This window comes from Cottoperca gobio, chromosome 3 (genome assembly GCF_900634415.1).
Source record: "Cottoperca gobio chromosome 3, fCotGob3.1, whole genome shotgun sequence".
In the NCBI taxonomy this organism is placed as follows: domain Eukaryota; kingdom Metazoa; phylum Chordata; class Actinopteri; order Perciformes; family Bovichtidae; genus Cottoperca; species Cottoperca gobio.
The window spans coordinates 4,795,806-4,822,690 of record NC_041357.1 but is presented as its reverse complement, the minus strand read 5'-3'; the positions used below and the strand labels follow the sequence as shown (position 1 = coordinate 4,822,690).

Sequence of the window (26,885 nt, the reverse complement as noted above, 5' to 3'; positions counted from 1 at the left end):
TTGACCTTTTAACTAACCCTAACCCTTTTTATATACAGCACCTCCATATGTGCGAATTAGGGCTGTCATAATATCATATTTTTACTACATGATTATCGTGGCGTAAATAATTCAGATATGTATATAAACTTTGAAGAAAATAAATAATGCTATCAGTCAAAGTCTTATTGTGCTTTTTGACCCTTTTTTGGCAAATGAATTACCCTCAAAATTAAAGTGTAGGTATGTGGAAAGAATTTGTAAACATAACTGTACAAAAGTGTACAAAAAGAACAATTACACTAATGGATAGTGAAAAGGCAACCAGCTGACCTGATAAACCAAAAACCCCCAAGACCTAACATCTGCCAACAAGATATTATCATCTGTCTATTATTAAGATGATATCAATAATTAATATATATATATATATATATATATATATATATATATAAAAATCATCAATACCGGTATATTGTGAACTAGTGCAAATAAACTAAACTTAACTAAAACACAAGTCTATTGCACCATGGAATATGCACCATGTGGGCACAATATCAACTATTTTGGCAATGTCCCTATACAAGTCATTGCCAGAAAATAAGATAGTAACACAAGAACCACCTTAGGTGATATTCTGCTTTTGAGGTTCAAAATTGCATTTCATCAAAGTACCCAAAATAAAGTGAAATACAGGAACTTCCAATAAATATATGTACACATGCAGGCAGTTCATCTCTCATTTATTTGCACTTCGTTTAAACAAAAAGACTCAAAATATCAGACAGACAAATCGGTTATACATGCATATACACTCACACATGTTGTGAAATGTGCTTTGACATACGTTATAATAGAGTTTAGCCTGTTACAACTTGCAGTGTTTTATTGATGCTGTAAACACAACATGGCAACAGAAGGAGGATATTTTCACGAGGGACGTCGAGGGAGGGGCAAAAACATATTTTAGCTAACACAAGCTCCTGAATATCAACACCCCCCTACTTACATACAGAGTATTTGGTCAAAAATCTAATGTGCAGTCTTTGCTCAAAGGAGCAAGTCATATCCCAGAAAGAAGCAACGTCTTTTGTGATAAAATGTCTTTGTAGTCTGTATTAGGAGAGATTTTTCCAGGCATCCTCCCAGACACAGCGACATAGGTCCATATTGATGGTTTCTAGGACATTAAATAATGAATCACAATTAAGACAATTAGATAAAATATATCACGTCATTGTGAAAGTCTTCAATTGATCGATCAGTGGTCCCCAGGGGGGCTGATAAAACCCTTTCGACACATTAAATGCATTGTCATGAAATTAGAAAAACAGATGTACAACAATTTGACCTAAAAGTGATTATACATCACTGAACAAAGAAAGAGAATAATACATTCTATCAGTCTGGGTTGAGGGCTTAACTCAGGGGTAGTTTAATATATTTACAGCAGGGGGCAGGATGTGATACCTCGATGAGTGTAGACTGTAAAGTCGTTCTTCAAAGTGGCATCCAGTCACTCCCATATGTGTTTTTTGCAGTTTGATAAATACAAAATAAAATATTATTCAGTCTTTGTGCTTCAATAGTTAAAGAGTTGCAGCTTTAAGAAAATTAATTAAAAGGTTATTAAAAGGATAGATAATAATATAGAAAGTGTTGACTTTTCGTGTTTGACTGATACACTTTGTATCCCTTTGCACAAAATTGGCCCGGAGCAGCGGGGAGAATGTAAGGCAGGGTAAAGAGTCGCTATAGCTTCCGCCTCGCTCAACAACTGTCACTTTGGTGTGGATTGAGCAAGATACTGGTACTGCTTTCCAGAGTCATCACGAAGCTGAACATTCATACGCTAGCCAAAGTCAAATGCAGAGCCCTCTTAAATAAGGAGCTCTTATTGCGATCAGGGTCAGATTCAACAATCCTAATTGTTCCAAGATGCAGTTTCCTGATGTTATATGAGAATGATGGCACACACTATGCACATAGCCTACTTGTACCACTACACGTGACTTTAAACACTAACATCCATTTTCAGTGCACAACCTTAAAGGTATAATATGTAACAGTTCTACATTAAAATGTCTAAAAACGACTACTCTTACATTACATACTTTTTCAAAGCTAGATGAAGGCATCCTAACTGGGAGCATAGACTGTGTGGAAGAAGTGGACACCGTGACGTGACCCATTGGTTTGTGAACTACTGTTTTGAAACCTCGAGTTTGGCATTTCAGCTGTCGCATTCTTGTTTTTTGGCCGTCGCCATCTTGGAGAGAGATGGTGCAATACAGCCAAACGATGAACAAGACATATTTAGGCAACTAAAATGTTACAATTAATTTTCATATACTGAAAACGCTGAATGTGTGTAAATTGTGAGACGAAGACAAGGAGAGCTCCCAAACCGGACAAAACCTTAGCAGCAATCACAAGGTAGCCACGACCTAAAGTATTTGAGTCTATTGAACTCTAAATGGGGCCATCATTTACACAATCATTAGCATTCATTTGGCGACCTATTGATGATAGCAGCTAATCCTTAATCTGGACCACAATACTATGTGTAGTGTAAAAAGGGTTGCTTGTGGGGACAAAGGTGCAGAGAACAACTCTGCGGCTCCCCTCATCCCTACAGAGCTTTTTAACGTCTTGCAGCTCATTGTTTTGTTTTTTATGGGCCGCAAACTTCTTTGCATTAATCTTGTTTTTTATCTTGCCACATGTAAACCCCCTGTACACTATCTGCTCAGCACCAAAGAGTACAAAGGCAAAGTTATCTATTTGCTAACAAATTAATCAGGGAGCCAGAGAAAAGTATTTTTAGCTGCTTGAGCTAAAAGGACAGTAAATACTAGAATGTGTGGCCAGAAACACTCAAAATGAATCCTAATATGTCAGTGTTGTGTTTTCATGGCCGCTTTCAGCAACAGGACGATACCACAGCGTTGTTCAGCTTTCCATTTTACTAAAAGACACTCGAAAGGGCGTTTTCACAAGTCAATATTTGTTCCGTTTAATCTAACTCTGGTGCAGACCAAAACAACAGCACAAACGCTCGGCCTTGAAACGTTTCCAAGCGAATCCCTAGTTCCCTATTGCAGTGAGAACATAATCCGACCCAATTGGAGGAAGTGAGCCAAAAAGCAGATTTGTTGAGATGGACACAGGTTAACATGAGTGGGAAATGACTGATTGCAGCACGTCTTCTTTGGAAATAGTGGATCAACATATTGTTGACAACCATTATTCAAATGTGTTTGGTCGGAACACCAAAGCAGGATAACTGCGTGTGTCACCAAACGCATCTGCAGTGCGTACTGCTCCATGTTGCTCGGCTAGTGTTTTGTGTTTACATTTTTCACCGCCAAATGTATGACCAATGGGAAAAACTTCTGAGTGTACATTTCCATCCTTGCTACTTTGTACTCGCCGCTCAGTAAATCCGCCGTAGGTGATAGCACCATAAGAAGTCGGCTTTTCTATTCAAGTACATTACAAACAAGCCTGTTTCTCGCTATCTTAAATTAGCATCCCAATTAATAATGAAGTTAAAGTGAATTATTGATGCACCTTGCTAACCAAGCTAGCACTAGAGTTTGTTGGTAATTTAGCGCTAACGGCACTACCTGGACCTGCCGGGCCTCGCTCCTCTCCAGCTCCACCCTCTTGTCAAAATATGATCAGTTCTGGATCCAAACAAACAAGTCGGCGACAACCAAAATGGCAAACTTTAGGCTTCAAAACGCTAGGCCACAAACCAATGGGTGACGTCACAGTGACTACATCCTCTTTGATCGATTAAGACAGTTTAGGAATCATTTTCATTTTACGACTACATGTGTTGAAAATATTTCTCTCTGTACCCAATAGCAGTTTGGTAAGGGTAAATAGGACATACCGGAACTATCTACAGTACAGCATCTCAGCAAGGGGAGATAGTGCATGACGTCACTTTGTGTTTATCCTGTACATCTTGCCAATTACAGCTTTAGGAATTCCAGTTCATTGGAATGAATAATGAATAATCATGTGACTTGTGCTTCCAGGAATAATGCCACTGAGCCCTGTTTGGCAGTTTGTTCATACTCAAAATGTGACAAATGTAACAATGAGCAAAATGGTGCTCGTACAAGAGAATAGTACAAATCAATGACACAGCAGGTCTTCCAAAACCTTCTGCTGTTCATCCCAACAAAGAAAGCACATTTGCTTGACCATGTTGCACATTAAAAAAGTACATCAATAAATTCTTGCATTTGTATATAATTGTGCAACAAAAAAAAAATCTGAGCTTTATTGATGGGAGGAGACAGGACGTCGTTTTGTGTTGTACCTTACCAGTAAGATATCAGGGGGAACTCTTCTCAGCAGGGCTATTTGGACGGAGGCTGTCTTCAATATAAAAGCGGTATTTGAGTCCCATCGGAGAAGTGGAGATATGAACCTACTGCTTGAAAATATTATTCATATTAAGTTGCAGTTGGGGTTTGGCACTGTTTTCTCAAGACGTCCTGAATGAAGATCTGTGACAAGGAATTTTCCCAGAGTCAAGTGAAGCTAATGGCTTGTTCCCTTTGAACACAGTACGTCCAATAAATAATGTTTTGTGACCATGAATCCTACGATTCTTGACTAACTACTTGCTGGATGTTGGCCTGATGTCTGGCTTGCTCTTAACATGGGAAAAGGAATAAAAAGAGGCAAACAATCAGTTATAATGTGAATATGTCAAAGTTTCATTTTAACTCCCAGGTCCTGCAAACATTCCCAAACAACATGAATGCAGCAAAAGCTTAGCTGATTATTAAAAACTGATCATGTGTTAATGGTCTTAACCTTTAACAGCTAGCTTAAAGCAGCTGATTTGCTTATTTACAGTTTGTATATAGGTGCTGTGTTTGCTTGTGGCGGTTTATGTTTGTTTTCCCAGACGACTGCATGTGAGGCCCCCCGTGAGTGGGGCTGTGACGGGCTCTGATTGGCTGATGAGGGAGTGATGCAGTTGTCCTGGTTGTGGTTGTCCCGCGCTGCAAGTCGTTTGCCCTGCTCCTCCTTCATAAAGAGCTCCACCATGAGGATCTTTTCCTTGTGCATCTGGAGACTGATGTCCTTGGGGATGTCCGGGATCAGCCAGTCCACAAAGTCACTCATAAGCATCACCACGTTCTGCGGAGGACGGAGGGAACAGAGAGCAGATTGTAACACGCTAATAACATTAAAGAGAAACACTTACCTGCACTGTTAAAATCTTGATTTACTTTTGTGATTAAATGTTAAAAATGTTTATCTGAGAGCACAAGTAGAGCACAGTCAACAAACAGACTCAGTAATGTCTTTAGACACCAAGTAAGGCTGTAGCTTTAAAACTCTGACGTGTACTAAATGGAGCAACAGCGTGATGCATCGCTTATCGACACATTTCATTTGCAGGATGAGGATGTGTTGTTTTTCTTCTCTCAAAAGTTAAATAGATTCACTTTAATCTTAATGTATTCCAACAAATAAAACGTTCTAATTTATTATTAATTAGGTTAGCAGCGAAAGCAGTGTACTTGATAACATAAGGTAGCCTAGCTTTCTTCTCTTTTGAACAAGCTATCCAGGTTAGCTGAGCTTTTCAAATATGTACTGTACGTCCTAAATCAATTAAAGAAAAATATTTTATTTTTCACCATTTCTACGCATAATACAGACCCACATAATAAATCAAAGTTATGACTATGACGATGAAAATCATAATTTGGAATTATTATTATTTTATTTGTTATACATTTTACAAGGTAGGGATCAATTTACCAGTCCTCCGTGGTGGAATAAAGGTGGCACTGCTTCTAAAGGATCTCAAACTTAGTCTGGCTTTCCTGTACTGACATATTGAATGATTTATTAGTCTAGCTCTAATTGTAACGATGATGAAGATGATATCAGATGATATCAGATTTATTTTACGAGATGAGAAAAATAAATTCTAAACATTTGTTTTTATTATGGGAATGGGCTTCCATACAAAAGCTTTACACTATCAGTCGCTACCTTATTTTACTTTAATTACTAATTATTAATCTTACTCACAGGCCACAAATGTGTCAAATATAAAAGAGTTATTATTACGTTTGTTTAAATATGAATGTTAAAAGTGAGTGCCTGTGTAAAAAGCATGTCGAGGCATACAGTATGTGTGATATTAATAGCTGTGTGTTGTTCCAAACCTGAAAGACAACAACGAAGGCGAGGCGGGCGGCCAGAACGGCCCAGAACTCCTTAGAGAGTTCATACTGTGTGGTGGCCGAGGGAGGCTCTCTGTAGTCCTTATACCTGGAGGAAGAAAGACATGTCATTTATTAATATATTTTTTAAATATTTATTTAGATTATTTACAATTTTTCCCCATAAAAATGAAGATCATCAATGTTACAAGGTAAAAATACAGATGATGACACTGTATGAAGGTACATGGTTCTATGACAGATGAGAAGTAATTATTTGGGAGGTTACAGGAATATTAAGGCAGACAGTCTAAGCATGTTCTACTAGAAATCCAAAACACAAGTATGAACGTGAAAATGAGTACAACACGTGTCCTTTAAATATATCAATATGTCCGACACAGCATCAGCAGACTGATAAGTGAAGCCGGCTGTAAAGTGAAACCGTACCTGCATATTTCTACGCTGTAGCCCAGGTGCATTGGCTGGAGAGGGTCTGTGCCTGGCTGGAAGTCACTGACGTTGAAGTAAGACAGAGTGTGATTGACGAAGCCGTGCATGGTGCCGTCCAGGCTGTACATGTACTGGTAGACCAGCCGTGGGATGAAGTCTGAGGTGAAGGAGATGACAAAGGCCTGGGAGACAGAGAACCGTATTATCTGCTGACTTTCTTCATGAAATCAAAGGACCAGGTTAAACTATGAGTCATTCCTGGTTTCTCCATTTACAGAAGAAAAGAGCTCACTAAGGTAACAGACATTTTCATTGTTCAGACATGTTTTGGAAGTACCTGTACATATATAAGACTTACATTAACGATGACTGCTACCTTGCTGAGGCCTCTCAAGAGGTTGTACCAGATACCTGCAGAAAGACAGAGTGTCATTGAGGCGGGGAAAACTGCAGCTTCAACTGGCACATGCACAGATAGACTTCCAACGGGGCTTGAGCACCTGCCGTTTGGCATCTTTTAGCCATTCAGTTTTTTTCTGAAATTCGTTATGTATTCAATGTCATTTACAACGCTGCTTCTCCACCATTAAACTAAGGAAACAAATGGATATTGAGCAACCAGTCTTGTCGACATTAATTTGACAATGATTATGTTTTTTAAAATTGTAATGAATTATTATTTTTGTGTTCGTTGATTGTTCTGTGTGTGATAAATGCGTAATGCACAGCAGACTATAGGGCAGGTACATTTGTTCTTAAAATATTATAGACTTTCTCATTAAATTCCAACTTTATTATCATAATATTACTTTATTTGTGTCTTCTTAGAGAACACACATATGTGGGAAATGTTTTGAATATGCAGAAACTTGAATTAAAGTCCAGAGGGTTTATAAATGATAAATGATAAATTCATTAATTGTAAATTAATTAATGCACATTTAAAGAGGATACTTCAACACATAAAATCAAGAGTAAATCATGCTTACCTGGGTGTTGATTCAGCAATAACATAAATATTTCAAAGCAATACAGAATGCTTGAGAACCTTACTGCCTTTTACTCCACTTTAGGTGCATGTTTGGATATTAACTATAAAGTGCTCTTTGATATTACTGCTGACCAGTACCTTAGGTTCTGAGACTGATCTCCTACTCAAGGGTCGGACTCAAGGATACATTTGTAAGCTTTTAACTTCTACTTTGTATTGTACCAATCTCTTTTGTTTTATTAATTGTTAGTTTTTTTGGGAAGCACATTGCAACTTTGTTTTGAACGGAGATAAACAATTAAAGGTGATTGATATTATTATGATTTAAAATATACTGAATGTCTGGTGCATTTAAGGATCCAAGGATCACTGCATTCAGAGTAACTATGTTAGCACCACCAGTTAAAGCTTTTCAAATCTGTCTTAAGAGAATATTCACAGGTCTTATGTACGTTACAACTTGTCTGACGTAGGTTCATCTCTCATACTGAGAGCCCAAACACAGTCAGGTGAGGTTTGCTTTTCTTCTCCTTGCTCAGGCTGTTCCCCTGAACGAAGGTGATGTAGGCGAACACATCTAAGGGTAACCTACCAATGTCTTTGGCTTTTGCTGCAATTGGCCTGCGCAGCTCCATGACAAACTTCTTGGCATCCAGGCGAATCTCTATGATGTTATTCAGAAGAGCGAAGAGCGGAGCCAGAGGGAAGGAGGCCACGAAAAGAGTTACCATCCCAAACTGGATGACTAAAGACACAGACGAGAGGAGAAATGAGCAGAAGTTACTGGATGAACACATTGTATTTCGCTACCGACTGTGGGCCCTACTGGACAGTTTAGTAGTGGAATGTTATACTGTGATCCAACAAGTTTCCATTTCCACTACAAACATGTAAAATAACCTGCAACACTGCTGGTTTCATGTGGTAGAGCTCGACTGAGGAGTTTTGCAAGTTTGAGCTCTGAGAACTGCAGCAGGGGTGGAAATCTCAGTTAAATAGAGAAAATGTTTAAGTCAGCAGAGCACTAAAAAGTACAACATCTGAAATGTTATTTTCTGCCATTAGGGGTCTCTCAATCAAAACAGTAGCAAAAGACAGTCTGGTGGCATTGTGAGGTTGCTTCACACACGTGTTTCTGCGACGCTGTTCTCTAACGTTTCTCTGATAACTTAATATCCAAACGTCCAATGACTAAAAGCCTTCATAGTTAAAATAAAAAGTTAGAAATGACAGAGATCCAAAAAGTGGATGGTAAAAAAAATACATTTATGATATCCACCTTGCATTGTCAAAGACTCTCTTCAAATCTCTGACAAGGCAGAAATGCTTGGTTGTTTTAATGAACATTTTATTGCCTCTGGTTCCTTGTTTGAATCTCAGAACATACCTCAAGGAGCCCCTGCTCGCTCTGAAGGTCGTGTCTGGCCGGGTCAAACCTTTACTTTTAATCCCGTAACAGTCTCAGAGGTACATAAAGCCCTTAAAGGTTTAGACACAAGAAAATCAGCAGGTCCGGATAACCTTGAACCATACTTTTTAAAGTTAGCAGCTGATTTCCTCGCCTCGCCCCTGGCCTATCTTTTCAATCTATCCCTGGAGACAAACGAAATTCCCCTTATTTGGAAATCTGCTTTTGTTCTCCCACTGTTGAAAGGGGGTGACCCCACTTTCCTAAACAATTACAGACCCATCTCCAAATTGTCTGTCTTAAATAAAGTGCTGGAATCATTGGTAAGTCAACAACTAAAGTACTTTTTAACGACTAATTATATTTTATCTGACCTTCAATCTGGTTTTACAAAAAAACACAGCACGGCCGCCTTAAAAGTAGTAAATGATTTTATAAATTTCTTAGACAATAGAGAACATTGTGCAGCACTTTTTATCGACTTGTCCAAGGCTTTTGATACAGTGGATCATGCCTTATTGTCACAAAGACTCTACAGTATAGGTCTCTCAGATCAAGCTGTCTGTTGGTTTGAAAACTATTTATCAGGCAGATCAGTGTGTGTGAGGGCAGAAGGTATAACTTCTAGTTCTCTTAATGTATCCAAAGGTGTGCCACAGGGATCGGTTGTAGGACCATTGTTATTTATCGTGTATATAAATAATCTTAATCACAATGTTGTAAATGCAAATTTCCATTTTTATGCTGATGACACAGTAATTTACTGCTCTGCGTCCTCCCCAAATCAGGCTCTTTGTCAGCTCCAGACTGCTTTTAACATTGTACAATGTAACTTGTGTGATTTGGAACTTGTTTTAAATGCTGGAAAGACGAAGCTCATGATGATCTCGAAAGCAAAAACCTAACACTTCACCTCCCTTCTATCACCACTTCACAGGGTTCTGAGATTGAATCTGTGTCTCAGTTCAAATATCTTGTTATTATCATTGACGATTCTCTTTCTTTTTAACCTCACATTTTAGAACTTTTGAAAAAATTAAGAATAAAATTAGGTTTTTATTTTAGAAACAAGTCCTGTTTTTCTTTCGAGGCCAGAAAGAGATTAGTCTCTGCAACGTTTCTGTCTGTGCTGGACTATGGAGATGTTGTTTATATGAATGCATCGTCTCAGTGCCTCAGCTCTCTGGATACCGTCTACCATGGGGCACTGAGATTCATAACAAACCTCAAAACCCTGACACACCACTGCACCTTATATGCTCGTGTTGGATGGTCTTCCCTGACCACCCGTAGACTGAAACACTGGCACATCCTTATTTATAAAGCTATTCTTGGTGCTCTTCCACAATACCTAAGGATCTACATTAGTAGGAAATGTAGTGGACCGTATCGACTTCGCTCCGAGGACTTGTTTCTTTTAACTGTCCCAAAAGTCCGTACAGAACTTGGGAAAAGGGCTTTTAGTTACGCTGCTCCGGCTGCCTGGAACCAGCTGCAGAATGAGCTGAAACTCAGAGAGCTGGTCTCACTGAACAGACTTAAAGCAACTCTTAAAGACATTGTTTAATTAATTAAAATGTTTTAATTAATATTGTGATTGTGATTTCTTTTTGTGTCTGTAACTGTGCTGCTGCCTATCTTGGCCAGGACACTCTTGAAAAAGAGATTGTTAATCTCAATGAGGCCATATCCTGGTTAAATAAAGGTTATAAATAAATAAATAAAAAGTAATCGTATAAGGATGATGTTGCAAGGATCACATCATTTTGTAGGCCAGCCCTGGAAGTTAGCGTCGCACTGATTCCCTCCACAAAAAGCCAATGGGATGTTTCCATAGGATTTTGGATTATAGCAGAAAATAATCAACGACAAATCAACGTTTATGATACTTAGACATTTTGTTCAGAAAGATAATCTTCAAAAGTGAAGGCCACTTTATGAAGTTTGATGTGTAAATTCAATCGGCAGATGTAAAAAGCAAACTACACCACAGTCGCTTAACTCACATCACTAAGCTGAAGGTGGACTAATGTTCGGCTGGATGCCGTTTAGTAGTCTCATTTAGACACATGTTATCAACCACTTGTTTTAAGACACGGAAAAGCTTCAAATTTCACGAGTGGGGTTTTAAATATTGTCAAGACAAATGATAGTTACACAGAAGTGAGTGAACATTTTTACGCCTATTTGTGTCGTGTATGTAGATTCCTTCTTAATTCACCAAAGGTTAGAATTAGATAACACCTCATTTAAATATATAATTTCAGACAACTTGTAATGTAAAAATTGTCATAATTTAACAAAAAAACTGGGGAAGTTTTATGGTGAAAATGTTCTACCCTATTTACCGGTATTGTAATTTTACAATACAAGTGAGTTTTTTCTCATGACTATGAGCCAGAAATCTCCACTTCAGCAGCACCAAACTTTACATTTTCCTTCCTCTCTATATCCTGAAGGTTTTTACTGAGGGCTTTGTTCATCATTTATAGCCTGATTTATGAGCCATTAGAAAAGCGATAAAGTATAATGTATTATTATTAAAAACATGCCGATTTTTTATATCCAAAATTCCCTCTATAAAAAAACTTTTAACTCTTATACGTCTATCTATCTAATATCTTATATAACTGTTGCTTTATCCAGTGTTCAGATTTAAGTCACAGAAATGTATGCAAATAAGCACATATTTAATAAAAGATAATGCCTCATTTGCAAATTTCAGAATATTCACATTTTTACCCCATTCTCCTTTTGCAGCTCAAAGGTCAATTATCCATGACATATTCAAATACTCTTTTATTTTTACTGACTGAAATAATGCAATAGTGACACAATCAGCACTCATTTGTGCGATGCAGCGGTTGGATTTACACTGACTGACTATCAGAGAAACATTTACAGGTCACAACTATACATGGAATGCAGCAACCTTTTTAAAAATGATAAATACTAATCCTCTCTCAGCAGTATTAGGATAAGCTGCTTCTGTCAGCCTTCATTATATGATATAGATCGCTTTCCCTCATGGGATGTATGGATCAACTGTTTAATTAGATCCAAAAAGAGCAATTACACGACCGCAATAGCTGTGAGCTCTCACCAGCTAAATTAAAAGCAGGAAGCTTTAAACTACTTTTCTTCATTAAACACATCCAAGGTTTCCACATCACTGATTGACACTCAGTCTGCTGAGAAATTAAATTTTTTCAATCAAAAGTCAACACAGTGTACCTCAACAAGGACATTAGCTTGTATTTCAGCTCAAAGGAATATCTTTGCTCGTTTGCTCCGTGAGGCTAAAATATTGTGCTGACATTTGTAATGTCAAGCGAAGGTTCAGCATGGACCAGGATCAAAGACACATTGATGAACAATGTTTTTTTTGGCACATACATGTTGAAGCTGAGCATTAAAGTAATTGTTTCAAAGTGCTCGCAGCCATTATGCTTGCTAGTTTTGACCTCAACATGGTATGCTCTGCAAAGATTAGGGTGTTAAAAGGCTGATATTCACAAAGAGCAAAGATCTACTTTGAATCAGGGTGGAAGGCATCACTCTAACATGACGCAATGAGAACCTTTGCTGTTAGCAAGCTGGATATGGCATTACTGAGGAGGAAGAGCAAGATCAACAAGCATCAAACTACAAACTGCTCCTGAGGGCAGTTGTAGTTTTTTATAAATGTTCAGGAACGATAAAATAACTACATTCAAAAGTCTAAATAACGTTTAACAACCTTTACAGACCAAACTAGAATGACCCCCTCGCGGTTGTATGCCTCCTCTAAACAGACAAGTTGCTGTTTACATCAATGTCCAAAATATTATCTCTAATAATTGTGTTACATTTCCATAATTAGCATATAAATTAGTTGCGGCCAAAAACGGTTTTGTGAGATCACAGTGACCTTCACATTTTACCATCAAAATCTCATCATTTCCAAGTGGACGTTTGTTTCAAATTTGAAGAAATTCCCCCAAGACATTCTTGAGATGTCACGTTCATGGATGGACAGATTGACGGACAACCCGAACAAACAATGCTTCTGGCCACAGCTGTTGCCAGCGGGGAGGCATAACAAAACACAACAGAGCAACATTGTGCATGCTATATGTATGTTTGTGCATTTGTTTCCAACTGCCCTGTGTTTGGACTCACTCATCTCCATGTACTCTGGGCTGAGGCCAACAAAAGGACCCATGTTGTGGTCTTTCTCGTGTCGCTGCAGGGTTTTGTTCAGCTCCTCCTCTTGCTTTGAGTCCAAGTCCGATTTCCTCCTCCGGAGCAGTTTCTTCAGTTTCCTGTACATGCCAACAGCCAATTATGGAAATAACACATTGTTACTGGAGTCGGACCTTTGCTGGATTTTTAACATAAATGCAGATTTTCGGATCCCTCTTTAAGATTGCTCCACCTAGCTAAAACTAATGCAGTCTAATAAAACGATAAACCCTCCCTTCATGAAGGATCATTTAGGAGTTGTGTTGATGCTGAACTGTATTGTATAGTACAGAGGGACGTTTCTGATTATCAGCCTACCCTAATTAATATAAATCTATAGCTCAATACAGCGCAATTCATTTTTACAACATTGGTTTTAAAATACATTTTTAAAGTGGTATTTTAGGGTGCTATGTTTGATGTTTTTTAAATGCTTCCATCTAGCGTCATCTTAGTGAAACATGCTATCTGAGTTATTGGTGGTTAATTGTTTGTGCACATAGTTTGGCATTTTCACCATTTCAGTTTTTGGCAGTCACCATCTTGGTTCTCATTAGTACATTTGTTAACTGAGGTAATAAATCAAGTCAGAAGTAGACTTATTTTCTGGTAGACTTTTATACAACCAGCTTCTACAACAACTTATTTTTGCTGTAGCGTTGCCCCCTGCGGGCCGTAAGAGAGAATGCAAGTTTAAGGCACTTTTGCATTGGTTGCCACTTGGTAATACAATAGTTTGGATATCTTTCATTGCTTATATTATGTCTATAAACTATATCTGTGACACAGTTTAGAACTGTGCTTTTGGTGGACTACATCATAAACTAAAAGAACCAAATATACAGTACAATAAACTTCCATTACAACGTACTGTAAATTTGTAGAAATACAAAAAATTAAAATTGAAGGCTGACAGAGTTCAGCACAGTGTCGTCTAGTTCTCAGGTAAGTGTGTCTGAACACCATACAGTCATTTAAATGATTCCTCTCAGGTGAAAGTACAACTCAGTGGGTGTGCATAATTAGTTCTGTGTGCTGAACCCACGTATTGTGATTTACTGTATGCTGAACTGCTGGTCAGTGTGCTAGTGTCAAGGGAACGTGTATGTTGCACAGTGTATGTTCTGCACTCACGGCATGCCAATCTCAAAAAGGTTGTTCTGGATGAGCTGCTTGCCCAGCATAGTGATACACAACTGGATGCAGAGCTCCATGAGGCAGCCTGCATGAGCACACTGGAGAGAGAAAGAGAGACCGTGTCAGGAAGTGAAATTAAATGGATGTAGATGAGCATGGAGGGACGGTGCAAATTTTAATAGTTGGCAGTGGGGGATGGAAAGTTCAAGCAAAAGAAACCGACCACTGACATTTTATCATGAGCACACACACACTCTAGAAATGAGAGTAGAAAGTACATTCTCATTCAAATCAACATAGCAGGATGGTCAGAGCAGTGGCCATTTTAATGTGCAGCTAACTTCCATATAAACCGACTTGTACCAAGAGGTGAGGTTTGCAGTAACAACTAACTAAGCATCGAGAGACAAATGAGTAGGCTATTAGAGTAAATGAGTGAAATTTAACATCTTGATGCTTCATCCACTCTTAAAAGCACATTGCTATCGCCAGATGAATGACAACTTTGTTTGGCTCATCCTCCGTAACCAGCATAGCATTAAAGCATGGCGGACTTAGCCAGCTAGCTAACTCGCCAGCTGTCTGCTAGTTAGCAAGCTAGCTGATTCTAACCTGCTTTAATGGGCCCGCTCTCTTCCAAGCGAGCTGTGACCACACTTTGCGGCCACACTGACGTGTGTTGTCACCATAACAGCTAATAACAAGCGCAATTTTCTGTTGTACCAGTTCAAGTTTCATTCTATTTTTAAGAGTTTTTTTTTTTACGCAGTCGTCCTGCTTCCACAAATACTTAGGCTACTAGGCTGACTGAAAATAGTCTGTGACAAATGCATCACCTCCTACTATTTTATTAATGTCAACAAACAGTAATATAAGGTAGCATATAGCCTACTGTGTAGGCTATTGTTAAAGTTTATGTAACACAGCTCTTTTTGATCCTTTCATGGGATTTGTTGGCATAACCTCAATCAGCCTTAACGTCAACTAAATTAGGAATTCCAATATGTTATTTCCATGGCCTAGGAAAGATCAATCAATATCAATCAATATTTGTGAGCATGAGCTACTCTTTCCCAAAGCAAGAAACATAACAGAGAAATAAGTTTCAAACTTGTGATGTCATCAAGTGTAAGCAGTGTTGTCGTTTCTGAAACAGAATATGTACCCATATACTCAGAACATTCCCCTAGGTGCTCTTAGTTTCGTCTATAACATCTTTCACAATTAATTTTCTATGGGGCAGTTCCAGACTTTATACTTGATGACATCAACAATGTCATCAAGTATAAATATATATATCGAGTTTTAGCTGGATGGGAGAGAGTTGTTGATTTTTTACTATATTTTTTTGAATTAATGTTTTTACCTCTTCCATTCTGTACGATCCAATAACATACAAGTACTTTCCAGGCCGCCCAACAAGCCTGTGAACCAAACACAACCATCACATGTTGTATGTGAGATGAGGAAAGCAGGTAGTTTACATTATGATCATGCACAAAGTACAAACAAACTCAGGGCACAGTGTATTAGATCAAAGTGTCGATGAAAGTATTTGCCAAAGAATTTGATTCAAATGATTCAACATAAAAATGAACAAACAAGCAGTGAGAGTCATTGTTTTACCTGCCCCTGAAAAAGGCCAAATAGACAATGGGCGTGAATGCATTGACAAACTTCAAGATAAATGTTTTGAAGATGAGGCGCTCTTCAAAGCTCTTGTCTGTTTTTGGAACCTCTGAAAAAAAGACAACATGTGTTTTAATTATCTCACATACACATGAATTCATCAGTAGCATTACTTACTATTATTAAAGACTGTTGCAACTCTCAATAAATAAACGTTACTTTTCTCAATGTCTCGTTGATATTCCCTTCATGACAATATATACATATACATATTCATATACAGTATGTGTTTCCAATTTTAATATCTGTTACAATTTCAATGCAGCGTATTTATAAAAGGCAAGCCGGCACTATTTTGAGAAAACGACAAAATTAAAGATATATAGTGTAAAACACGTTTTCTGTTATGTTTAAATATGCAAATGAGGCATTATCTAATGCTAACTTTAGGTACATTTATGAGAGGTTTACAGACACAAATAGACTAAGTAAAAAATAAAACACCCAAATGTATATTTTGGATGTCATTATTCCACTAATATGAAAGAAGACAAATTAAGGAGGCGAATTCGCCCAAACTCTCAGGATCTACCAGTGCATGAAAAATGTTTTTGCCTGTAGTGTCTCGCTTTAAGGTAAACTCAGAGAGACTTTCCCCCTTCAGCAGATGAATGTGAAAACAAACTCTGACATCACATCTGCACAGTGAAGCTCAAACATCACAGTGAAGCAAAACTAAGTAAAACACATTGTGGACTGTAGAGGGACTTAAACATTTATGCATCAAACATCAAACAAATGTATAAGCTTCATGTTTTAATTTTTTTTTTTTTCACACTTTTGCTTGTTATAAGAATGTCGTACGTTTCTGTAGTCACAAACATTAACACAAAATGTTTGTGTGGCAGTGGGGTTTGGTTACGGCGCTGGCTGCTGGTGAGTGTTTCAGCTGGAGATCAGACAGCCGGACAGAATCAGGTTATCAGTCAAATAATATAAGCCTGGTGGTAACCTGGTTCTGGTCTCTTGCAGTAGGCTGGGTCCTGGAGGAAGGATGTGTGCTCCACAGAGCAGCCTCAGGGCATTGAGGGCTGTGTCATTCTCACTCTGCTGAGTCTGCTGGGTCAAGCGCTCCAGCATGCCATGCCACGCAGGAGGGCACCACCGACCGCCTTACAGCGGCAGCAGTGCATCCGTCATATTGGCGAATTCGGTCCAGTGCCAATTCCCAGACTAACCCTCCACCCTTTTTTGTTTCTCCCCAGGGCCCAGTCTGCATGTTGTTCAGCACCATGGGAGGCTCCTCAGACGCCAGGGCAGGATTGCTGACGGTGTGGACAGCGTGACCACTTTCGATGAGAGTGTCCCTCTCATGGAGGTCGGACAGTCCGTTGGGGTTGTGGGGCCACCAGACCCCTCCCCAAGTCCAGAAAGGACGTTCCGTATGTATACAGGCGGGTACCCACCAGGCTCTGTTGGACCATGATCAGACCATGATCCACCAGCACTTGATTCGGCCCAGGGTTTTGCTAGAAGCATCGTGGGTGAGGGTAAGGTGTGTGCATGGTAATATCTGGAGGTGATTCTTGCCATTACTTTTCAGGGAAAAGAACATAGTTAGGGCTGGAGTTAATACTCACATTATGATCCCCCTGATTTTAGGAATGAATTAGCGGGGGTTCTCTAGGCTAGCGGGGGAGGATATAAGGGTATGTTCACGAGTAGGAGGGAAATGTGAGTTGTGTGCTGTGTTTAGTGGGGTGAAGGAGGCGGTGGATGCCGTTGAGGGGAGTGCGGTGTTGGAGGAGGCTGGTGCTGAGGCCCCTCCAACCCCGCCGCTGCTAGTAATGGAGGAGTCCAACAGTGACTAGTGCTGCCCCGTCATGGTGGTATGCAAGTCCGACAGGTCAGTACAGTTCTGTGTGGACTATAGTAGGGTAATGTGTCCAAATCCGATACTTGGCCAATGTCCCGGGTCGACGAACTCCTGGATTGGCCAGGCACGGCTCGTTTTTATACGACACTGGATTTAACCAAGGGCTCCTGGCAGATTCCCCTGTCTCCAGTGTCCAAGGAAAACATCCTTCTCCATTCCATACAGGTGTGCCAATTTGCGACTCTTTCATTTGGCTTGTTTGGAGCCCCAGCCGCCCTACAGTGGCTTATGGACTGGGTTCTGCGTCCCCACGCATTTGCTGCTGCCTGTTTGGATGACATCATCATCCACAGTGAGATGTGGGCGCAACATATGCAGCAGGTGGGGGCAGGGCTCACAGTCAACCCAAAGAAGTGTGCAGTTGGGCAGAGGGAGGTACAGTATGGTGTCTGGGGTACCACTTTCACTGCAGCCACAGGTAAAGAAGACCACAGCCATTTCCAACAGTGCCCAAGACTAAAAGGGAGGTCAGGAGGTTTATGGGACTGGCTGGCTACTACAGACGGGGTGTAGTTACGGCGCCGGCTACAGGTGGAGAGAGGGGAGTGTCTCAGCTGGAAATCAGACAGCTGGACAGAATCAGGTAATCAAAATCGAAATAATATAAGCATGGTGGAATCCTGGTTCTGGTCACTTGCAGTAGGCTGGGTCCAAGAGGAAGAACTTGTGCTCCACAGAGAGACTCAGGGCGTTGAGGGCTGTTGGTTTGGAAGTTATTTGTTTTTGTTGTTGGCCTGAAAAGGCAGAGTGTGATAATAAACTGTGTCTCCACCAATCCTCCCCTCCTTTCTTCATTTTCTATCTGAGTAAGAGCAGCACACTCTCACAGTTTGGTTTGGGGATCAATAATGCCTTTAAGGGGTTAACAGTTAAATGTGTCTCACCCAGTGTGGTGAGCCAGCGGGCGATGGCGGCATAGATTTCATCTAAGACGATGATGACAATGAGGTTGATGATGGCGGCGGTGGTTTTGACAGTGGCTCTGATGTTGGACCGTGCTGCAGGGTAGGTGCTCATGTGCAGCGCTGCCTTAATGCTAATCCGGTACAGGATTACCCCGAAGACTATGGCAAACGTCACAAGGATCTAAAAGTAAGGAGGAGGAGAACATCCAATCTGACAATCTGCTGATAATTTCACAAAACAATCAAGGTGAAGAAGAAGATATGTGAAGAGTCTGGTGACACATTGAATAGCCTGTTGGATGATATCACTATTTTGATTTTGCCAGTAAAATTTTAAAAACATTTACGCTATGTTTTATGAATTTATTTGAATCTGAACATCCAGCAGGAATAAGCACAAAAAGTCTAAAATAATTGTATTGTAATTACAGATATGACTAATGATTTGTTGAAACATGCACACGTGGTTACAGGAGTTGTACACAATGGAAATAAAAGGGGCAGCTGCTCTGACATGTATAATTTCCGACCTGAGCTGGCAATTGCTACATTAATGTTTATGTGTGCATAGCAACAACTTCTGCTACACAATATCTTCCTGCTAATCAACCCAAACCCTGACAAGTTCTGACAAATCTGGGTTTGGGTCTGTTTCGGATAATTTTGTCATTTGTTTGTAATAGTAAACCAGCAACTTCTGTGTTCTGCAAGGTACAATTACTGTTTTTTAACAATGGAGTCTGGTGGCGTTGGCATACAGTATATTACAGCTTTAGTTCCCTGTCTGGAAAAGGCTCTCTTCATGGCAAGGAAAAGTGTTGAAGATATTCTAAACAAAGCAAACACTTAGGTGGCTAAAATATGTTTTGATGCTGCCCCCGTCCACAGCAGTACATCGCTTTGCTTCTGTGCCATCTACAGCAGGTAATACACTGAGTACCTCAAACAACCCCACTTCAAAACATCAAAACTATTCGTTTAAACGCATTATTTTCCCCTCATTTGAAAGCCAAAATCCTAAAATCTATGTGATACTTTTGCCGTCTTAAGTTTCCATTGATAGTTCAATGAAAATATTCAAACGAGAACCCTTCTCTCCTTTACTGTTGCGTTAAGTTCAGGGTGATCAAAAATTACATATCATTGCTTGAAATGTCATATATATTTAAAAAATACAAAGGATGGTGATGTAACACTGCAGGGAGGCGGTTGAGACGCACCATGAAGCACATCATCACCACAGCAGACAGGTAAGCTGGCATTCTGTCTGTACAGGTCAGCTTCACTTTCTCACCCTGAAAATAAACACACACACACACACACACACACACACACACACACACACACACACACACACACACACACACATACACAGTTATGTAATGCACAGTCTACACATCTGTTTGGACCTGTGTGTCATGTTTTTCTGTCAGTAGCTGCTCTTAATGTTGTGGAATGCTCGCCATAAACATACACACACACTATGTGGCTGCAATGGAGCATGGCTAATTCCGCCCCAAGCTATCATGTCACATTCAAGTCTACTGAGAATTGGGTCAGGGTGTGTGTGTGTGTGTGTCTGTGTGTCAGCTTGTGTATTTGATGAAAGGAAAGATGTGACCTTGGGAAAAGACAAAAGGCTCAAGAACATGACGCTACGTAAATGTGGCAGTGCTTTTATTTTTACGATATACACACATGTTGTTTCAGTGTTTCATGAGCACTTCCTCTTTAAATGCTGAGGAAGCTACCATTAGATTTGTTTCCTACTCTAGTCAGTGCTGATTGCATGTTTCCTTGTCAGCTGCTGATGGACAGGGTATCTTTAACCTCAACCTTATATTTGCAAGAGATGACCAAGTCAAATGATCCATTTCATAGAATCCATGTTTGCTTACTGTTCCTGTTTGCTCCTGAGTTAGTTTATCACACAATGATGCAACAAAGTAACGTAACAATAACACAAATAAAGGTGACTTAGTGTGTACTGTGTTGGGGGAGCTCATTTTAAGCAAGTTTGTTGTCTTTGTTAATTGATTTCCAAAGTTTACTAAAATGTATTGACACGATCGGCTGCCAAAAATAAGAGTAACATTATGAAACTAAAGGCATGGTTTAGAAAATGATGCAGTACCGTCAATTATACTGTAGATGTCAAATGCAGTTATAGTACAAAGGAGAATTTCTCCATGAGAACCTCATTGATTTAACTGATTTGTTCCGGTAGTCCTTTAACACAACCTCGTCTGAACTGATCCTGACAGAAAAGGTCTAACTTTTATATTTAAGTAATAAGTAACAAATGTGGCTCAGAAATCACTAAGAAGCAGGAGAAATTTATTAAAAGAAGATACATATGTCAGCAACATCCAATGTAAGATCATAATGGGTGAATAGAATAAAATATTCTTTAAACTACATATTTTCATAAAATCTTGGATACATAAAAAAATGAAAGCCTGTCATGAAAGAGCGTTATAAAGACTCCTAATTCTCTCAGGCTGGGTCATGACACCCTGCTGAATGCTTTTTAAAAAGAATTAACAATTTCCGACTGTGCAGGTATGCTTTACAGACACAAATAACATATCGGTAAATTGATTTTACCTTCGGGGTTGAATGTTCCTGTTTCATTGTCTTTTTCATGACCCTGAACTCGTACTCTGCTCGGTTGTGGTCCTGGAAGAGAAATCAGTTTGGATGTTAAAGCTACTGATATGTGATGTCTGATCTGTTAGTAAGCAGTAAGTGTACAAGGCAATAACCAGTAGAAAATATCGTTATGGAAATTTGGAGACAGCGATGAAATGAACAGCCTGTGTGCATGAAGTTTTGCAAAATGGTGTGTTTTAAATTCGAGTACAGCGTTCTGTGCAAGGAAAGAGAGAAATGCATCCATCCACCATGAAAGGATTAAGCAGAGTACATGAAACTGAAAGCAAACTGTAGTTTGATGTTAGGTTAGCGCGACAATACCAAGAGTCAACCTTTGACTTTTGTTAGTTTTGTTGCTGGTATGTTTGCCCAACCAACGGCTGACAGCTGACAGCTACCTTATGCCTTCGATTTGTATGCTATGCCAGTCTACTGAAACCTATCTCTGTAATGGATATACACACAGACTGACTCTGGGTAAGATAGCAACCATGCACGTTATGCCATATTAGAAAATTAATGTTTTCTTTCCTAAATCCAGCCGTTCCACCATTAGATGCACAAAACTCCATGATATGATATGATAGTGAACTGTATCACTAGAGGACAAAGCTGAGGGTTAGACAACAATCTTAATTTGGAGATCTTCAAGACCTGGATTATTCAAAGTAACAATTGCTCTTGTTCTTATTTGATATTCAAAAGAAATCATAATATTCTTTTCAGAAATAACCCATAATTACTGCTACTTTACTTCAACCTGCATTAACTGTATTTTTTGGCCACGTTTTTTAACTGTAACAAGTTGTGAACACAACATGGACACATTATCACCATACACAGTTGACAGTGTTAGCAAACAGCTATTTACACATCAGCACACACAGAGGAGGAATCTAAGTCGACGAATCAGTCCAATATTCACTTGAAGCTGAAGGTGATTCTCTGGGGTTACAAGCCACACCTTTGTTTAGCAATTCAAAAAGAGTGTATTTGTGATACTGTTTCAACCTGATATAAAGGGACATAAGAAACAGCTACCCTGCATCTTTGATCTCTTTTGGCCCTTTTGAAGGTTACGTGGATTTTGGAGAAAACATATTTTCAGGCATTTGAGAGATTTATGGGATCGACATACCAATGTCTTCCCAGCCAACATGTCCATGTGGGCCCATTTAATTGACCCACCAGAGCAGCCAGTGATCCTTTTTACATGTTAAAAAATATGCTTAGCCCATTTTTCATCACAACCTTTTTATTTAAATTGCATATTACTTCACTTTGGGACTATATGTGCTGCTTGTGTTATGGGTCTTATGGGCTGTTGTCACTGTTTAACGGGGAAATATCTAAGAAAAACAAAGAGGAGGACAGAGACAAGAGCTACGAGTCAAAACATTGTCCTGTCACATTGTCCTGTCACATTGTCCTGACACAAACAACAGCAACATTCATGTGTTGAGAGAGGACACTCTAACAAGGGGCTGCATGGCCAGCATCATTATCAACCTCAGAGAGAAAGAGAAAAGCTAGAGAAAAAAAACATTACACAGGAGCAAAGAGTAAGATGCCAAGTGAATAAACCTGAGCTAGATTGTTAGACACCTTGAGGGAGAAAAGGTTAGCGTTAGCAGCTGCAGAATGGATCTAAAACAGCAAGTTAAATAGAAAGAAGGTAAACAAGTTGGATCCAAACCTTATGTTCCTCCTATGAAATACAGCACACACATAAACAAATAAGGAACAGATGTCAGTCAGCAGTCATTGTCTCTGCAGATTAAAATACTTTCATGTCATTAATAGAGCTATGATAAAAGATCTTTCATAAAAGAAGGTGCACTGCTCCATTTCATTGTGATTTTGAAAGATTCTGATGTCTGAGGCTGTGATGTTTGTGTGGGAACATTCTTGCTGAGGGCTGACTCACGACGCAGCGCACACTGAAGACAGACGAGGTACATTCACATGCATATGCCCACCTTTATGTCATCCTTATTCCTTTGTCACTTTAAAGTTAAGTGCAGTGGCCATCTGTGTTCCTCTCATGTGACTAAAAGTGTTGTCATGAGTTGTTACTAGGAGTTGAAGATATTCGATCATAATAGATGCTTCAAGTAGTGCACTTCAGCCACAAGAGGCTGAAGCACTACTACATGTTCTAAATAGGACTAAAAGCATTCATGTTTTTCTTCCAGGCACATTTGAATTACTCCATGCACTCTAAACACAAGGTGTTGTGTTAGCAAGCTAGCTAAAAGAAAGACATGACAGTAATGCTATTTACTGTCTCGCTAACACACAATATATGCACATAGTGTTTAGATAGCATGCAGTAAAAACACCTGCCAAAACCTTTTTCACCTGCTTTCACTGATGGAAAAACTAATTAAAGGAATTTAGGTGAAAAAAGGTTTTGCTAAGATACTCTTTCTGTTCCTAAATGATGAACACAGGAGAGAAAACAATATAGATCAAATTTATAAAATGGATCGCCAGAAATTTCTTTCTCACTTGCCTCTCAGGGCTTCCATAAAAACCACAACTTATCATCTTTGCTGTTCAGTTTTTGTACGTACCGAACATACAAGACATACAATTTAATTAACGAGCTGAAAGTGATAAGCTAGTTGCAGTTTCCCCTTGCTTCCAGTCTTTATGCTAAACTAACTAGCTGCTGGCTATGGCTTCATATTTAACTTCAGGCACGAGAGTGGTATCAATCTTCTCGTCTAACTCTCGACAAAGAAACAAATAATCAGATTTCCCAAAATGTAAAACTATTGTTTTCAACCATACACTCATGGATGTATATCTTTTGCCATGTGTATCCAAAAGTAATTTGTAGCATTATCTCACCTCCTCCTCCTCTCCGAAGCCTGTCAGGTCCCAGATGTAGTTGAGTCGCATTTGTCGTCTCTTCCAGTGCTCCATGAAAAGAACCGCTACATAACCAAGCACACACAGCAAACTAAACACAGGCTCAAACACAAGCTCATTACATATCTATGCTACCATCCTCTATATATTTATATACTATATTATTCATTTTAAATGATTATTTGTGTATACCTTCTGTACAGATCTGCTGTATCGCTACTTAATTCTTTAGACTCTAATCTAAAGGGTTATTTTGTTGATGTTAAATATGATTGACAGCAGTTACGACTAATCATCAGTTTGTACCCATTTAACCTCACTATATGCCTAGCTAGATTATTGTAGTGTTTGTTATTACATTAGCAATGTTATACAATCAACAAATCCCACATGCAGTATTCAATCCCTCACTGCTTCCCTACTCTGTCTGTGGCTCTCAGCTCCAAGCATGTTGGTTCCTAATAAAGATGTCAATGTTCAAAAGCTGGTCACATGTATTTGTTTCATTAAAAAGAAAAGGCTCAGTAATTTTGGATTAATCCACATGTGTTGCTTTAGTGAGTATTTGGGTCAGCAGCACAGTGTATGTGTATTGTGTGTGTTCATAATGATGAAGGAATATGCCATCCAGTGTAACAGTGAGGCTCATTTATGTGTTTTTAATAGTTTGTGGGCATCAGTGGATCTCTATGGCACAGAGAAAGAAGATATATCAGGCTTTGATACACACACAAAGCAGTGGGTGGGTGTCTCTGGGAGCACCCTGGACGGATTCTCCTCCAATCTCTCGGATCAGAGTTTTTTCTGTGTCACTTGGTCCCTTCATTTATCTGCTGCTCTTTCCTGGGGTGTCCCTCAGGGATCTGTCTTGGGTCCTATATTCTCTCTATATGCTTCCCTTAAGTTTTATTATTAGCAAAGTAGTATAGTTTGTCTGACTGCCACTAAAGACTGGATGGCTTACAACTTTGTATGGCTAAACGCAGATAAGAGTGAGATCCTTGTCCTTGCTTCAGACAGCATAGCTTTCAATATTGCTCATTGTACTGGATCCCTTTTATCAGCTGTACAGTCCATCTTAGAAATATTGGTGTTTTTTTTTAATCTGTCTATGTACTTTGATCCACATCTTAAACCATTTAAGAAACATTGCTATATTTAGGTCTTATCTTTGATCTAGAGATGATCATTTACGTTTTGTATCATCCTGGCTGGACTATTACTCCCTTTTAACCTGCCTCAGCAAGTCATCCGGATGGCTGTCAACGCTGCTGCAAGGCTGCTGACCCGGTCCAGCACTGCGACTCACATCACAGCCATTTTTATCTGTTTTACATTTGCTTCCCATCAAGCTCAGGATTAATTTTAAGGTTCCTGTTTTTACATTTATAGGGCTTTGGGGTTGTCCCTCGAGCTCAGCCAAAGAGAAAAGGTGACCATGCCAAGGTGACACTATGGAATGCTCTGTCTATAGACATTGATCTGCGGTCTCTGTTAAAGCCTTTAAAAAGCAGCTGAAGCAACTTATTAAAAATGACTGTTTCTATGGTGTTATTTTTATTCTTGTTAAGCACTTGTTTTATGAAAGGTGCTGTACTAAATAAACTTTACTTACTTACTAACAACACTTTTCATTGTTGCATTGGTTTTGTCATGGGATTAGTTGACAATAAGGCAACACATTGCAGCATGATGTACTTTCCTTCTGTATACATATACATGCACGTTGCTATTCTTGCTACTGCAATGATTTCCAACAAGGAGCAGTACAAACAGTTTCATGATATTCTCCCTCGTCAGGTCTACTGTACGTGAACCCAGATGGCAGGCGTGCTGTGTCTCTGTCAGACATGAGCTTCATACCTCCCTGGTCTGAAGCCCTGCTGCTGCTAACAGATGGCAGCGTTTGGCAGGACATTAGAGGAGGATCTGTGTTTACGCAAGAATTACCTTTGCAGATTCCTATTGTAATTTCCATGTGTGCCTAATGTGCAGTATCCTCAGCCTGCGTAACTGTAACTTTCTACTTGTCTACTGTGGCCTGATGTACAAAACACAAGTGTCCTGCTTAAGTGTGACACTTAAGTCTTCTTTTCTTCTTAGTGGATGGACTTACTTAAAGGTGTTGCACAGGTTTCCTTAGTTAAGGAAAAACATTGAGGCATTTACTGCATTAAAGGAACAATGTTCAGACTCGTTTGTGCAACTGGCCACTGGTGTTTATTGCCGTTTGTATGTGAACGTATCCTTACCCCAGAGGGCCATGAAGATGGAGAAGAAGACGGTGGCTGGGTTGTCAAACAGGTGGCTGGCTCGGGCTGTACCACACGCTGTCACCAGCTTCCAGTAGCTGCACGCGCGGTCGCACAGCGGACACATGGTGATGTTATTCCTGGGATCACAAATCTCCATACTGACATATGGATGGAAGAGATGAGTTATTCAAAGGCAATAGGGACACATCAACCAACAATTGTCCTCA

General features: G+C 39.5%; 1 protein-coding gene across 1 annotated transcript in view; it reads right to left on the bottom strand.

Annotated features, from left to right (window-relative positions):
• Positions 1–705: 705 nt before the first annotated feature.
• The window catches only part of LOC115005403 (anoctamin-1-like), a 65,729-nt gene continuing 39,549 nt past the window's right edge, over positions 706–26,885 (bottom strand). Inside the window, exons 12-25 of the mRNA XM_029427208.1 lie at positions 26,656–26,816; positions 24,383–24,468; positions 21,479–21,550; positions 20,092–20,166; positions 18,851–19,052; positions 16,028–16,139; positions 15,768–15,825; positions 14,399–14,499; positions 13,202–13,344; positions 8,225–8,377; positions 7,000–7,052; positions 6,639–6,823; positions 6,192–6,297; positions 706–5,148 (exon numbers count right to left, since the gene is read on the bottom strand). Coding sequence (XP_029283068.1) covers positions 4,855–5,148; positions 6,192–6,297; positions 6,639–6,823; positions 7,000–7,052; positions 8,225–8,377; positions 13,202–13,344; positions 14,399–14,499; positions 15,768–15,825; positions 16,028–16,139; positions 18,851–19,052; positions 20,092–20,166; positions 21,479–21,550; positions 24,383–24,468; positions 26,656–26,816 — 1,801 coding nt within the window. The 3' untranslated portion in view covers positions 706–4,854. The remainder of the gene's footprint in view (positions 5,149–6,191; positions 6,298–6,638; positions 6,824–6,999; positions 7,053–8,224; positions 8,378–13,201; positions 13,345–14,398; positions 14,500–15,767; positions 15,826–16,027; positions 16,140–18,850; positions 19,053–20,091; positions 20,167–21,478; positions 21,551–24,382; positions 24,469–26,655; positions 26,817–26,885) is intronic.